Here is a 17,482-nt window from a genome sequence, read left to right as displayed (position 1 = left end):
CTACACCTATGTTTCCGTCGATGGGGTTGAGGGAGAAAAACTTTAGCTTTGTATTCTTCGCCGACGCAAACAGGTCTACTTAGGGGAGTTCCCCATCTGTCCGCTATCTGGAGAAAAATCTGCTTTTTTAAAATTCCATTCTTATGAATTTAGGGGAACCCTGCTTAGAAAGTCTGCTTTTACGTTTAGGGAGCCTTTTAAATGTACTGCAGACAGGGACCTCAGATGTATCTCTGCCTAAGAAAAGATTTTCCGCCACTTGATTTGGGGCTACACTCCTTGTTCCTCCCTGCTGGTTTAGATAGGCCACTACGGTGGTGTTGTCTGATCTCACTTTTATGTCTTTTCCTTCTATGTTTTCAGATAGAGCATTTACTGTCTCCCAGACCACGGTTAATTCCCTCCGATTAGAGGATAGAACTATTTGTTCCTTGGACCATTGACCTTGGAAAGCGTGTTGAGAGCAATGAGCCCCCCAACCCCACAGGCTTGCATACGTTGTCATTATTTCCAGGTGCCTGGGACTCCAGGGAACCCCCTCTCAGTAGGTAAACTGGGTTTAGCCACCTCAGTAGAGACTGAATTGCTGAAATTACGGATGGAGAAATTTAGATTTTTCCTTCTAGCGAATTTAGATTCCTCTTCCAACTCTCTAGAAGTCATTGCTGAAATACTCAAGAATGGAACTGGGACCATTTTACCGCTGGGATACAGGCAGTTAGAGTGCCTAGAAGTTTCATGGCCTCTCTGACTGTACAAAATGGACGAACAAGGAATTTTGAAACCTTGTCTATTACACCTAAGACTTTTTGAGGGGGAAGAAAGAGTCTAGTAATACCCCTAAAAATTTTTGGAGACTGGCAGGGGTTTGATTTTTCCCAATTTACGGTATAACCCAACCTATTTGATAGGGGGATCTGACAAGTTCGAAAAAGGCTGTTTTCTAGGGATTCTTTTGAGTTTCCTACTACTAGAAGATAGTCTAGGTAGGGAACAATGATGACGTTTAGTCTTCTCAGATGAACAACTACCTCTATTATGACCTTGGTTAATACCCTTGGAGCGGAAGTGATTCCAAAAGGGAGAACTTGGAACTGGAAATGTTGAAGAGCCGCTCCCAAGAAAACGCAGACTTTTCGCATACCGGAATATGATAGTGTGTCCCTTAAACCTAGGGAAGCAAGAAAGTCTCCTTTTAGCAGATTTATGGTAGATTTTTCAGACTCCATTATGAATTTTTCGTATTTGATGAATTTGCTCAGGCTCTTCAAGTTTATTATCAGACAGAATTCCCTGTTAGCTTTTTTTTTTACCAAAAAACCCGTCGAATAACCACCTGTTAGCTCCAAAATGCCATCCTCCAGTTTCTCTTGTAGAGAGCCCGATTTCTGGATCGGGGTTACCTTGAACACATCTATAGATGGAGGAAGACATGTCGTACCCTACTGATATAATATTTAGAATTCACGAATTCAAGGTAATGTCTTCCCATTCCTTTGCAAAGGATTTGAATCTTCCGCCCACCTGATGTCTGGTGTCATTGTTTAGAGGTTTCAGAGCTCTTGGGGTTAAACAAGAAACCTCTCCCCCTTCCAACTTTTTACCTTTACCTCTGCCCAAGGGCCGCGTTACTGCAGCAAGTGCCCAGAAAACCACACCTATTTCACCCCTCTGGCCCGCCCTCCTTTCCTATTATTACCTCCTCCTCTCCCTCACAAATCTCGCTCATGCGCCGCTCCATACTTGTCCTGCGCACCGCTGTGCCCATTATGGGCAGAGAAACAGGTAGTTTGACTGCGTATGCGCCAGTCCGTAGCTCAAAATCCAGCGGGCAGAAGTAACCAGCCGCTGCAGAGGACTGCAGTGAAGCCAAAGAAGGGGCGGGTTGGCGCAGCAGCATCTCTCCTTTAGCAGGCGCAAGATTTGTGATGGAGAGGAGGAGCTAATAATAAGAAAAGGTACCATTGGAATGTGGGCAAAGGAGTCTATAACCTGATCTGGGCCGTCTAAAAGGCTCAGATTAGGTGACAGACTCCGTTTAAGGATATAAGGTACAAAGCGGAGCAACAGAAAAGGTGGATTTGAAGAGCAAAGCAGTCAACCCAGACCATGAATGGAAGGGACAGCAGCAAGGAATGTAAGGTTCCAGGAGAGAGTGAAGCGAAATTCACAAAGAGGTTCAAAATGGGAGTGGTGGAAAACAGAAGCGAGTCCCAGGGTTCTACTGGGAGAAGTAGGGTGATGCAAAATGCGTTACTCCTTGTAAGAAGGTCTTCATCTGGGTGCAGAAGGTGCTGGAACAAGATACCACCCTTTAGGGACTACTCCAAAGCAAACCGGAAGAGGCCATCGGTGCGGCATCTGAGGGGTTAACTGCCATGGATCGCAGCTACCTATCATAGGTCGGCTATGCGATTCTGCCGCCGTCACCCGCATCCTGCATTTGAATTAATGGATGAGTTATCTTCATTGGTGTCGCAGTGGCCACAGATGCTCCCCTCTTTTCATTGGTGGCAGCAGCCCAGGGAGGGAGAGACTGCTGAGCGAATGCCTGTGCTGGGGTGGCAGAGCAAGGAATTATTGGCTCACATGTCCCGCCGCACTATTCCGCTACAGCGCAGCAGCCCTGTCGCAAATGGCAAAAGTCTTGTCGCCATCTGCAAATTTTAAGGCACATCGGCGACCATTTGGAGCACTTATATAGGAGTAGGTTCCCTACCAAGAGAAGTCACCTTGCCATGGTGGAATTATATAGTACAAATTATTTTTTATCAATATAATGGCTATGAATGTCATTCATTTTATACAGTGCATATAGAATTAGTTCATATATTCTGTTTGCAGAGTCCCGTTGTTTTGGCTTTTACTATTCTCAGCCAGAAAGCCTCCAAAGAAGCCTCGCAAAAGAATCTGGACACGTGAATCAACTGCAAAGTGCAGTCCACAAGATCTTCAAAAGGGGCTCTAATGAAGCTGCTTGAGCCAAACTTTACAAGACTTACTCACCCAGGAAGATGAAAGGTTGACTGTAGGGATGAGACTGCTGTGACAAAAGTGGATTTGGAAAGTCTTATGAACGTAATCGTAAAAAAGGCAGCATTGAATCAAAGTGTTGTTTTTAAAAGGGGTAATCCAACATCTATGTGCCGGGCCCCTCACAGGTAATTTACTTACCCCGCGCAGCAACTGGTCCCCGCACCGCCGCTTCTCCCTGTACACGGATGAAAACATCCAGTGTTGGGGATGAGCAGCCAATGGCAGGCAGTGACGAGCCTCCCTAGCATCACCCGCGATGTTAGGGAGGCTCATCCCTGTCCGCCATTGGCTGCTTATTAGGGGTGCACCGAAATGAAAATTCTGGTCCGAAACCGAAAATTCTGGATACCCCTTGACCGAAACCGAAACTGCCTTTTTGCCCAAATACTTTTAAAATACTTTTTTTTTAATGATTTTATTAATAATTCTTTTTCATGAATTTAATAAATCATATTACCCACCCACCCCATAACAGCGCCATCCACAGACCCCCACCCACCCCATAACAGTGCCATCCACAGACCCTCACCCACCCCATAACAGTGCCATCCACAGACCCCCACCGACCCCATAACAGTGCCATCCACAGACCCCCACCGACCCCATAACAGTGCCATCCACAGACCCCCACCGACCCCATAACAGTGCCATCCACAGACCCCCACCGACCCCATAACAGTGCCATCCACAGACCCCCACCGACCCCATAACAGTGCCATCCACAGACCCCCACCCACCCCATAACAGTGCCATCCACAGAACCCCCCCCCATTGCCGCTCCAGTACAGACTAGTTATTATAAAATGTGTACAATTAATAGAAAATAGCGGGGAGGGACTGGGAGGAGGAGCTGGGGGCCGGTGCGTTCACTGTTCTCCGGCCCCCAGCTCCAGTAGTTATAAAATGTGTGCAATTAATAAGCATTCTATTCATGAGGCCCCCTCTGTAGTAGAACATTCAATACAGCCACATCCTACTCACAGGGCTGTCATCTTAATGCTGGCCGGCCGGGCAGAGGAGCGGCAGTGTCACAACTGACGTCATGTGCCCGGCCTACTTTCTGAATGAAGGAGGCGGCGCAGGCATGTGACGTCAGTCGTGACGCTGCCGCTCGTCTGCCCGGCCGGCCAGCACAGCCCTGTGAGTAGGATGTGGCTGTTCTACTGCAGAAGGGGCCTCATGAATAGAATGCTTATTAATTGCACACATTTTATAACTACTGGAGCTGGGGACCGGAGCACAGTGAACGCACCGGCCCCCAGCTCCTCCTCCCAGTCCCTCCCCGCTATTTCCGGCCGATATGTACAACTATCGGCAGAAACAGATTAGGTGCTTTTTCGGCCGATATTTTCGGCTGCCGAAATTTCGGTGCACCCCTACTGCTTATCCCCCCCGAAACCAGATGTTTGCCTCCATGTCCAGGAAGAAGCAGCAGCAGTGGTGCGGGGACCAGGAGCACCACAGGGAGAGGGATAAGTATATTACCTGTGAGGGGCCTGGCCCAAGGGGGGGCAGTTGGAGACGTTGGATAACCCCTTTAAGGCAGGCTGAACACAGATGGAGAGAGAGATTAGAAACCAATTCCTCTGAAAAAGGGGGGCCCAATTGTTTAGAAGCGGACAGGCCCTTGTCTGGGAAGTGTAAACATCCTGACTAGCTTCACACTAGTGCTAACGATGCGGCAGGGAACAGCTTGCCTGAAGGATGAAAAAGTCTCCGTCCGGGCCCATTGACTATAAAGGGGGGTTGGCGGAGATCCAGAACCCGAGAATTGGCCAGAAGAAAACTGCTGCTAGTGTGAGCCTCGTAGTGGCAAGGCCTATACCTATGATGCCCCCAATGATATTAACAAGAAAAAGGCCAACAATCAAGGATTCCAGAGGCATCTATCAACACAACATTAAGAACCTACAAAAATCATTGCATTTATACAAATACAATAGAGCCCACCACATGTGCATGAACTTGTACATTTAAAAATGGCTGACAAAAAATAAATAAATAAAAGTCACACAGAGTGAGGCGGCATCACATGAGTGACATGCTCACTGACAAACATAGGGGCCAAATACCTTCCATCTTTCAAGTTGTTCACAATGTACCGCGAGACCTCACAGATGCAGTTAGCTGCAAGGCGGTTCTCATCCACAAGACTGTTCAGCTGTGTTGCCAACATAAAAGCTAAAATGTGAAAAATATATAAAAAGCTGTAATAACCGGTACATGTGTTCATAGATATTACATATACACTAGACAAATATATATCCACATAGACCTAGAAAAATAAAGTTTTGTAAAACAAATCTGTGTATGTCAAACAGCCAGGCTAAGCGACTAGAGGGGAGCCATTGTATACTGCACTTAAACCAGCAGCCAAAACGGCATTTGTATTTCTGTGCAGTTTGGTAATGGGAGCTCTGTAACAATACAGGGGGCACAGAGTTAGGACTCCAGCGTATTTATCAAGAGAGCACAATCTCAGGCTGCTGCGTATATGTGCATACATGGGACTCCATCAATTACTGCAAAGAGGTACAGGGGAGTACTCTGCTAATAAACACAGACTATTTTTTTTCTTTACCCCCATTAGTCAAACCGCACTTTTTTTATTAGCCATTTTGGCTAATAGGAGCAAGGACCTGTAAATATTAAGCTAAAATCTACTTTAAAGGGCATCCGTCAGCAGATTTGTACCTGTGAGATTGGCCGACATGTTACATGTGCACTCGGCAGCTGAAGACATCTGTGTTGGTCCCATGTTCATATGTGCCTGCATTGCTAAAGAAAATGTTTTAATATATTCAAATGAGCATCTAGGAGCAAAGGGGGAGTTTCTGTTACACCTAGAGGCTCTGCTCTCTGCAACTGCCGTGCCCTCTGCACTTTGATAGGCCCAGAACTGCTGATGGTTTCACTGCTTGACCCTATGAAAGTGCAGAGGGTGCAGCAGGTGCAGAGCCTCTAGGTGTAAAGACAACGTCCCCGTAGCTCCAAGAGGCTTATTTGCATATATATTGAACATCACTATTCTCAGAAATGCGGGCACATATGAACATGGGACCAACACAGATGCCTTCAGCTGCCAAGTGCACGTGTAACAGGTCAGTCAGTGTCATAGGTACAGATCTGCTGACAGATGGCCTTTACCCTAAGTTCACACCTGAGCGTTTTACAGCGCGTTCCTACGCGCTGTAAAACGCCCGACGCTCAAACAAGTTCTTGAGTTTTTTTGGGGCGTTTTGTCGCGCATTCCCGTACATAGATATTCGGGAACGCGCGTCAATGTGTTTGCCTGTCTCTGTATGCGCAATTGTAAACGCCGGTACAATCGCACATACAGAGCGCTCCTTTCAGAACGCTCAGGTGTGAACCCAGGCTTAAGGCATTGTGACTGAACTATGACAGTCTAGCAACAGTCACTCATGTCTGGGCCTATGCGGACAAATGCGCTAGCGTTTAATGGATGACTGTAAGATCTAAGATGTAAAAGCTTTTGATCTCTAAATTTGTAAAAAATAATTTGAATATCATATTCCCATCCTTAGTAATGCTAGCCTGAAGATACAGCCAACATGTAAGACGAGTTTCTATCCATGTCTCCAGATATTTCTTCCCTTGTGCTTTGGAGGCTCAGTGTGCTCATTTATGATACGTTTTATAAAGTCTGGGTCTACATGACTTCATTATATTGCTAGATGTGCCGATTTATATGTTTTAGCAATATCTCGAAAAGGAGTACTAAAGGCTATAACAATGCACTTAATGAAGACATCTCGCCTCTCCTGACAAGGCTGTTTTAGCATATATTTGCATTCCTAATGAAATCATCCTGAACACTTCGTATGAATCTGCATAGCACCGCTCCTCGGTTATACCTCCTAGAAATAAAACCATTAACTGTGTGCAGCCAGTCTCCTTGAGAACAGGGTGCACCTACGCAGTCAGCCACTGTCAGCACTGAGCGGACAATGAGATAAGCTCCTAAGATAAGTGTTGTCAATTTATTCAGAATTTTCTAGAGTGAATAAGAGAGAAACGGCACAAAGCAACAGGTCTGCTAATAGATCCCCTTTAAAAAAAAAAAAAACACAACACAGCACACTGACCAATACAAGTTAAGTTAATAGAGCCATGCACACCAGTTTTTTTTTTTATTTAAAGGGGTTCTGCACTTTCATGTAACTGATGATCTATCCTCTGGATAGATCATCAGCTTCTGATCAGCGGGGGTCCGACACCCGGGACCCCCACTGATCAGCTGTTTGAGAAGGCAGCGACGCAGTGAACAGAGCTTAGCCGCGCCCACTCTAGTTGATACAAGTCGTGACGTCAGTGGGCGGGCGGCCCGGCGGTAAATAGTGAGAAGGCAGCGGCGCTACTGGAGCGTCGCTGCCTTCTTAAAACAGCTGATCAGCGGGGGTCCCGGGTGTCGGACCCCCACCGATCAGAAGCTGATGATCTATCCTCTGGATAGATCATCAGTTAAATGAAAGTGCAGAACCCCTTTAACGGATCTGGGCACTCGGCAAGAGAAACTCACTGCATGTTCTATTCAGGTTCATTTCTGCGGCTCAGAATAGCCATTTCTATTAACATTTCCACTGGTCTGTCCACAGCACTTTACTGCAGTTATCCGCTTATCGTTACAGGCAGGATTATAATGACAGATACCACCTAAATATTAGAGCCGTCATGATCCCAGAACTTTGAGTTCGATACCAGAAAAAGTAAAAAAAAAAAAATAGAACATGTCCTATTCTTGTCTGTTTTAGGCATTTACAATGAATCCGCAAAAAAACAATGGTATCCGTTTTTTTTTTGCGGATCCGCAAAACAAATACGGTCGTGTGCATGTAGCCTAAGGGTCCATTCACACATCTGCAAAATGGGTCCGCATCCATTCCGCAATTTTTAATGGGGCCAGAATGTGCTGTCGCATCCACACTTCCGTTCTGCAAAAAAATATAACATGTCCTATTCTTGTCCGCAATAACGGACAAGAAAAGGCATTTTCTATGAGAGTGTCGGCGATGTGCAAAACATATACATCCTAATAGTAACCCCATCAACTACCGCCTCGCATATCGGGCAACATGGGGTTAATGCGTGACGTGCATGATTGTGTTAAAATGATGTGCTTCACATTAATAGTATCAATCTGGACCTCCATGAGCCACATATTAACAGTAAGTAACCCCATCATGTACCTTGCATTAACCCCATGTTGCCCATGTGAGTTAATGTGAGGCACATGGAGGTACATAAAGTATTAATACTGGCTTGACTATGGCGGTGTGAGGACGCACAGTTGTGGAGCTCCCGCCACGAGGCTGAGAAACCAGGGGCAATACACCTCAAAGAGCCGAAAAAGCTCCTATGGTACGCACACGCAAAGGGTCACTACCGGGTGATCCCTCAGCGAGGTCATCGGCGATAAAGACAGCCTACACAGATATTTTGCAGTGGGGGCGGCCGGAGACAACATACAGCCAGGCCGCAATCCGGGCGCAGCTTCTTTCGATCCGGCACACCGACACATCCCCTCCTCAGCGCCGGCCGACCACAAAGGAGGCACAGCAACAGACCTCAAGAAGCCTAGAGACGGAACGCTCACATGATTTAACCAAGACCAGGCAGCTGCATCTGCAGCGCAGCACCACACGGCAGTCGCCATCTTGGGATGCAGCTCAGCCCTGCTACGCTGTAAAGCAGACCCCAGGTACCACAGATATGGCGGAGGGAGGGAACTCAGGAGATAACTGGGACTTAAAGGAGCATATGAAACTCCTACCTACCAAGCATGATATGGAGAAATATGTTGAAAGGCTGGAAAACTCATAAGTTATCCACAATTAAAGCTAATATGCAAGCTATTGAGGAAAAGGTGGAGGAAGTGGCATCCCTACATGATCACACAGTAGCTAAAGTTGAGGAATTGATAACTCAAGGGGAAAACAGAGACCATCAGCCATCTCAACCGCCTTCATGACGATATTGAAAATTGTAATAGAAGAAACATAAGAATCAGAGGGCTCCCAGAGTGCACCAGAATGGAGGACTTAATCCCTACATTGCAAGGGCTATTCAGCACTATATCTTGGGGAAACCCATCTCAGACCGGCTAGAAATGGATAGAGCACACAGAGCCCTAGCCCCATTAATCCGGCCCCTTCCAGGCCAAAAGATGTGATTTGCCATCTCCACTACTATGCAGTAAAGGAGGAGCTAATGAAAAAGGCATGCAACTTTTCCACGATTGACTTTGATGGGGCTACCCTGATGATACTACAAGATTTATCAAGAGCTACCTTAGCCCAGAGAAGGGCACTCAAACCTTTATTAGATCTTTTGAGAGCAAAAGACATCCCGCACTCTTGGGGGTTCCCAATCCAGCTAATAGTCCGCAAGACTGGTCACCGTGTGGAACTGAGAGATCCTGATTACCTTGATAGGTTTCTCACAGCACTAGAATTGCCACCCATTCAGCTACCGGACTGGCAGACTATCCCAGCTCGCCCACCCCGTTCCACGAACAGAAGTCTAGAAGATATCTCCCAAGGATGGCAAAACCGGAACATCCCACTTGAAACTGCCACAGCGACCGATATATGGGGACATCTGCAGTTTCCCTCTGTTAATTCCAGAAGCGAACAACTAGACTCCATGAAGGATAATACATTTACCTGTTCTATTAAGCTGAGTTTCAAGCTTTTATCTTGGTAACTCTTTTTGTTCCACAGGGTTTTACTTCATCAGATTTATTTGCCTCGCCATTACACTACCAAATGGCGAATTCCCATCAAGAAAGTTTGTATTGTTAACTGAAAGTTTTTCATAGGCTCCTCAGCCTCGTGGCGGCTTCCTCGTTCTGTCATTGGAAGTCCGTCTCCTACTGTAACTCTCGTCCTAATTGTATAACAGACAAGTTAGTCCCTTCACTGGGGACGGTTACCTGATTCCTTAGTTTACTTTTCTCTCTCTTCTGCTCCCTTTACCCTAAAACCATACTTCCCTTGTTAAGCCTAATCTAGATTGTCCACTAGCTGGGAGATCCCCTCCTTACTACTCAGGAAGCACTAGTACCCCTTAAAACATTTCCAAATATTGGGGAGTTTTGAGTGGTCTCTCGACTTTCTCCTATCATAGCCTCAACTAGCACATACGAGAGTAAAACACCTTAAAGTCCTTCAGTAACAAGCCCGTCTGGTGTTAGACTTGCCTCTTTAAATGTTCGGGGTTTTAATACTCCGGAGAAACGTTTGGGGGTCTTCTATGGCATGCACAAAGAGGGTACAAATATTATTGCTGCAGGAAGCGCACTTCAAAACAAGACCACATACCGAAATTTTTCTCTAAATACTACACTTACTGGGTTCACAGCACCAATCCAGAATCTAAATCTAAAGGAGTTTCAATTGCTCGTCATAAATCTTTGCCTTATACTTTTCTAGAGTCACAGACGGCCCCCTTGGGACAGCTCCTGTTCCTGAAGCTGAGGATACATGAGAGTGTACACCATCGGGAATGTATATTTACCAAACACCAGACAAAGCAAAGCTCTTTCGGGTATTCTGTCCAAATTAGACACCTTTGCTGAGGGAGTGGTGCTGCTAGGGGGCAACTTTAACATGATCATGGAGCCCTCGTTGGATTCTTCTAAAACGACGGTTCTTTGGTCAACAATTTCAAGAGCAAAACAAATGTTACACGTTAGACAACTTGTAGATGTCTGGCGGATACTTCATCCTAAAGATAAAGATTATACCCACTTCTCCCCGGCTCACCAATCCTATAGCAGACTAGACATGTTTTTGATTTCCCATCATGCATTATCCTTCTCCCCCTGCACACACATAGGCACCCCAGTTTGGTCAGACGACTCGCCAATATTCCTATTTCTGGATCTTCCAGGCCTGATAGCTAAAGAATGGACATAGAGAAAAAAATGGAACCCTTTTGAAAGATAGTGTATGTAGAGCCGATATAGAATCCAGCATTAAACAATTTGTTGAAATCACTCAGACGAAACAGCCCTTCCTTTGCAATGGGAAGCATTAAAGTGTGTGATATGGGGTGTCTTCGTGTGCCACGGAGCTAGACTCAAAAGGGAAAGGGGTGCAAAGATACAACAACTCTTGATGCACATAGCTACCCTAGAGCAGTCGCACAAACCATCATTAGACCCAAACATCCTCTTTGAACTCACTACGGCTAGATATCAGCTTAAAAGAATACTTTCAGATTCTATTTACAGAAATACTGAACGCTTTCGAAGTTATCTACATGAAAACTCCAATAAACCCGGGAAAGCACTAGCACGGTATATATACCCTTGACAACAGGCTAGTTATATCCCAACTATAAAGGATGTGAGAGGTACCCCAGTACACCTTCCCGTGCAAATAGTAGAGACCTTTAAATCGTACTACGAGAGCTTATATAATATAAAAAAAAGAGGGCAACTTGCTGATATGCAGGAGGAGTCACTCGATAGGCGAATAAACACCTACATAGATGAAACAGCACTTCCCATGATGCCTAGAGAGATGGGGGGCAGAGCTTGAGGAAGATTTCTCAGATAACGAACTAGGCGAGGTTCTGAAATCCCTATAGGGAGGAAAAAGCCCAGGCGGCTTTACAGCATCCTTTTTTTTTTTTAAACTTTAAAGATTTGTTACTACCTTTTCTTTTAAGAGTGTTTAATAGCATATCACCTACTTGCCCCTTCCCCAAGCAGTCACTGGAGGCGCACATAGTTGTAATCCTAAAACCTAATAAGGATCCAACTGATTGCGCCAACTACAGACCCATATCTCTAATTAATTGTGACATCAAATTGTATTCCAAACTCCTAGCAAATCGCCTCAACAAGGCACTTCCTGGTGTCATCCATGGTGACCAAGAAGGGTTTATTCCAGAAAGGGAGGCGAGGGATAACACTATTCGAACAATCAATCTTATTTCTAGGGCAAAGGTTCATAGGGACCCTTTTTGTCCCTTTGCAGTAGAAGCGGAAAAAGCTTTTGACAGAGTTAACTGGAGATTTATGATCGCTGCATTGAGACAGATTGGTCTGGGCCCTACAGTAATAGGGAAAATATGCTCTCTATACACGGATCCTTCAGCTAGAGTAAGGACCAATGGCATACTTGCCTCTTCCTTTAATATTAAAAATGGGACTCGCCAAGGTTGACCGATTTCACCCCTATTGAACGTAATAGCCATGGAACATCTAGCTAATGCTCTGCGAGCCAACACAGATATCACAGGTATCATCATAAATTAGCACTCTACGCAGACGATCTCCTTATGTATATCTCAAATCCCCACGTGGCTGTTCCATCCATTCTTCGGGAATTCCAAACGTTTGGCCTCCTTAGTAATTTTAAAATGAATCCCACTAAAAGCGAGATGCTAAATATTTCACTCTAGGCAGAAACTGCTTCACAGATCCAAAGTAATTTTCCTTTTAGGTGGCAGACTATTAGCATAACATACTTAGGTCTACAAATTCCGAAACAGCTACACTTACTATATCCCCTCAACTATTTAGCCTTGCAAAAAAAAGTGCTGGAAGATTTGCTTAAATACTCCTCAAAACACCTGTCATGGTTCGGCAGAATGGGAGTCATTAAAATAGACCTCTCAAAATTTCTTTCAAACAGTTCCGATAAGTGTACCCAGAGGGTTCTTTGTAGTCCTACAAAAAGCTATAACGCGATTTATATGGAGATCCAGTAGAGCTAGGATAAACACCTCAGTATTAACCAAACCTCGAAACAGAGGGGGAATGAGACCTTAAACTATATCACGCATCAGCGATACTTTTGAGTGTCAAACTGGTCAGACAAGAATTCCCCGGGACTGTGGATACAGATGGAAAGGGAACTTTCCCCAATGAACCTGTCAGTAGCTCCATGGGTGAGTAGCAGACCATCTCAGGAAAGCTGGCCTTTCTTAGTGCGACATACTCTGGCCTATTGGGATTATTGGACCTCGAGGTTCCAGATTTTGCAAAAACCGGGCCCCATGACCCCAATCATGTGTAACCCTGACTTTATCTGGTGAAAAGGCTACCAACCTACTGATTTGGCAAAAATCTTTATGTCCCAGGGTCCAAGACATGATGAAAAAAGCAGATATCCAAAGCTATGAGTCCCTTGTCCCGGAGAACAGGTGAAATGGTTCCATGTGGTTAACGTACGCCCAGATAAGAGCTTTCGTATACAGCTTGTTTGATCAAAAGTCTTGTCCCGACTAGAGATGAGCGAACCTCTGTTTTAAGTTCGGCGTCTAAAGTTCGGGTTTGGATTAGCGGAGAATCCCGATCTGGAACCGGATATGGATTCCGACTTCCGTTGTGGTCCGTGGTAGCGGAATCAATAATGGCCGATTATTGATTCCGCTACCACGGACCACAACGGAAGTCGGAATCCATATCCGGTTCCAGATCGGGATTCTCCGCTAATCCAAACCCGAACTTTAGACGCCGAACTTAAAACAGAAGTTCGCTCATCTCTAGTCCCGACCCAACAGCCTTTAATAACATTTACATAAAACCTGACAGGCACTATAAGCTCCTATCCCAACTATATAAGCTTTTACTAGACCTCAGCAATCCAGACATAGCTCCATTCTTCAAAAAAATGGGAATCCGACTTGCGAATGACCTTTTCGTCCGAGGATGTCCTTAAGATGTGTACAATCTCTCATGGATTGTCTATAGCGGCTCATGCAAAGGAAAAGAGCTTCAAGATCCTAGCCAGATGGTACTATTGTCCCTCGACTCTTCACAAAATGTTCCCTAACAACTCAGTCTTGCATCTCCAACAAAGGTTTGAGGTAGGTTCAATTCTCCATATTTGGGGACCAAGTTTTCCTCGTCTACAACAAATTCACGGGAAAAGTTATACCTAACTCTCCTAAAATACCCCTTCTATCACTAATTCCAGGCACTATCGCTAATTTGAAGAAAAATCCACTAAGATTCTTTCTTACAGCAGCACGTATGGTAATGCCAAGACAATGGAAATCAACTGGAGCACCCTCTCTCTGTGCATGAGCGACTGAACGCAGACATCTACAGAGCCTGGAAGGCTTGTTTTGTTTTATGCTAGGTGGAACCCACTATTAGAGTTTCTCCAATCTCTGGAACTCCTGGGTATAATAGGGGAACTTACTAATATGGAGGATGGGGCGGCGTCTGGAGATTGCTAGAACTCCCTCATATACCCACATATCCCTCCTTCCCTTTTATTCTGACCTCTATTCCCTACACTCCTTGTAATTCATGCCTACCTTTTTTCTCCTTTTCTTCCTTCCCCTCTTACTTTTTTTGATTGTTTTGCTTTTGTTTTATTTAATCGATATACGAGTCGTGCCTCAAATGGAGGTATAAGTAAATTTGGTTTGTGGAAGAGCCTTTTGTGAACTTTCATAACATGTATAGTTTTACGTTCATATTGATATGCATGTACCTAACAGCACAGTAACTTTCAACCTTGTTTATTCATGCAATTCAATTGCTTAAACACATTTCTTTAACTGCAACAATGTGTTTGAATCCTGCCAGATCCTATGATTAAGTTTTCCTTTTATATATTTGAATACACTGTTCAGAAGTGTCATGCTTGAAAACCAATAAAAGCAAAGTAAACAAAAAAAAACTGCAGAACATTTCTTCTGCAGCAATACTCTTCCTGGATGCTGCAGGATAAAGAACCTGTGGTGATGGCATGGCCATGTGACCTAATATATGAATGTTACTGGTCACATGGCGATGACCTAATTATAGGTCATTCTCCTACCAGCACCGTGAAGGTGGACCCCTGTTGTATATATCGGTAAGTGTCCTCTGCACTCCTAGTATCCCTCCTAACCAAGAATAGGCATTTCTATCAAAGGGCTGGCCGCTCCATAAAATGTGGAGCGCACACTAACAGTATCCGTGATTTGCGGACCGCAAAAAACTGACACGGTTGTCTGAATGAGCCCTTAGTCAGAGTCCCCTCTTGTCCAGTGTCTCAACGGCTCATGTAAACCAGATCTCTAAATGCTGTTAACTGCTCAGGTAAGAAGGCCACCCCATAATTATGTTGGGGGGGGAAAAAAAAATAAAAATAAAAAAAAAAACACATATGAAAGAAGCACATGTCTCGCGCTCTGGTTTTTCAGAAACACATTCCCTCTAAGTCTAGCTGTATTCCTGAGCAGAGCAAAAACTCTCCTTTCCTCCCCCATTGGGAAGGTGACGGACAGGCTGCTGACATAAACCACCAACAAGATACCCACATGAAAGAGTGTTCAATCCATCGCTCATCAGCAGTCGATAGCGCGGAGGACCATTCGCAGTGTTGATTGGACGTGTATTCTAAAATAATAAGACATTTTTTACTTCAGCAAAGGAGAATCAAATTAAACGTATTTCTACATATTTGTTAATGCAATATACTAAATAATTATCTTTTCCAGGAAATTGCCGTCTTAGAAATCTGCTGACAGATGCCCTCTACCTATGAGACTGGCTGACCTGTTACATGTGTGCTTGGCAGCTGAAGGCATCTGTGTTGGTCCCATGTACATATGTGTCCGTATTGCTAGGAAATACGATGTTTTAATATATGCAAATGAGCCTCTAGGAGCAATGGGGGCGTTGTCATTACACCTAGAGTCTCTTCTCTCTCTGCACTTTCATAGGGTCAGGCAGTGAAACCATCAGCAGGTCTGGTCCTTTCATAGTGCAGAGGGACCGGCAGTTGCAGATCTCGAGAGCAGATCCTCTAGGTGTAACAGTAACACCCCCGTTGCTCCTAGAGGCTCATTTACATATATTTAAAAAAAAATCTTAACAATGCAGACACATGTACATGGGGCCAACACAGAGGCCTTCATCTGCTGAGTGCACATAGGTACAAATCTGCTGACAGATGCCCATTAAGGGAAACCTACAATGATGGACATGGTGTAGGAGCTGCAGGCAGCACGTTATAGAGCTGAGCAGACCGATATGGCTATATGGTTCCCTGGATTTGATCTGCCATTGGTGTACGTGTCTATAACTGCTTTGCACACCTGGATGTACAGTACTGTGCAAAACTTGTAGGCAAGAGTGAAAAATGGGGCCAACTAAGAATACTTTAAATAGAAGGGTTAATAGCTTACCGCCTTTTTCAGACTACAAAACCAAAAGTAAGGGAAAAATGGTAATGCGTCTTATAGGCCGAATGCTAATTACTGCTTCCATTATAGAAGCGGTAATCAGCATCCAGGAGGCACAAGGAGGTGAGGGAAGCAGTGCAGCTTATAGTCCGAAAAATGTTTTTTTTTTTTTATCAATTAACAAAATGCAAAGTGAATGAACAAAAGGAAAATCTAAATCCAATCGATATTTGGTGTGAGCGCCCTCTACATTCAAAACAGCATCAATTCTTCTAGATATACTTTCACACTATTTGAAGGACCCACATAATGATGTAAATACACTGCAATAGTCCTGCAATCAGAGACTGACTGGATCATAAATGTCTATGATACAGTCAGTTAGGGTGAGGGGAGCCGCAGTCGGCCTTGAAGATGCTGCCAACACACGGACCGTGTTTTCTGGGCTCTCGTGGTCGTGTGCATGAGCCCTTTTTGACCCACACATGTTCGGCCTCCAGGCTGCCTCTGCAACACATCAGCACCTTACAATTGCATTCGTGGAAAGCCGATGGTGGCACAGTTAGCCCTCTAAGTCCCTAGATGCTGCAATCGCTATTGACTGTACAATCAATCTAGGGAGTTAAGCAGCTGGGATTGAAGCTCTCTGATCCTGGCCGTTACAGCAGTAGCCCCACTTCAGTCAATGCCAGGCTCCTGTGGTGATGCCGAGAGCTTCATCAGGGACTGAAAAGACTACACAAGCTGTGCTGATTCAGCACTCCGGACCAAAGAAAGTCTCATGGATAGAATACGCATACGCAGGAGGCCTTATGTAAAGTGTAAAAGCGCCTGTACAGGCATTACTGTGACCTTTGCCCACCAATCAGCTGTTTGAAGAGGCAGTGAACCCCCTTTTATCTGACACTGGCCTATACTGAGGATATGTCATCAATATTTGATACCTGGAAAAGCCCTTTTATTTGTTAGTAAATCTACATTAACCCTTTCCCGACCAGCACCGTACTAGTATGGCGCTGGCTGGGTCTTTAAAAATGGCGCTTGCTCCTGAGTAGAGCGGGTGCCATAGCCGCGGTTGGCCTGCTGTTTTTATTTTTTTTTATAGTAGACACCCGCAGATAATGTCCGCAACCGGCAGTAATGCCAATTGTGGACATTTAAAGCCTCAGATGCCATGGTCAATCCTGACCACGGCATCTGAGCGCGTGAAAAAAATTAAATAAAAAGTGATCCTGCAAAATACAAGCCCTCATACGGCTACGTGAACAGACAAATAAAAAAGTTATGG

At 44.9% G+C, this 17,482-nt stretch overlaps 1 protein-coding gene across 1 annotated transcript in view; it reads right to left on the bottom strand.

Annotated features, from left to right (window-relative positions):
• Positions 1-17,482, bottom strand: part of RPA1 (replication protein A1) — a 74,378-nt gene that overhangs the window by 53,539 nt on the left and 3,357 nt on the right. The window contains exons 3-4 of the mRNA XM_044287007.1: positions 15,328-15,406; positions 5,109-5,217 (exon numbers count right to left, since the gene is read on the bottom strand). Coding sequence (XP_044142942.1) covers positions 5,109-5,217; positions 15,328-15,406 — 188 coding nt within the window. The remainder of the gene's footprint in view (positions 1-5,108; positions 5,218-15,327; positions 15,407-17,482) is intronic.

Source organism: Bufo gargarizans, chromosome 3, assembly GCF_014858855.1.
Source record: "Bufo gargarizans isolate SCDJY-AF-19 chromosome 3, ASM1485885v1, whole genome shotgun sequence".
Classification (NCBI taxonomy): Eukaryota; Metazoa; Chordata; class Amphibia; order Anura; family Bufonidae; genus Bufo; species Bufo gargarizans.
Note: the sequence above shows the minus strand (reverse complement) of the source record. Positions and strands in the feature narration are given on the sequence as shown.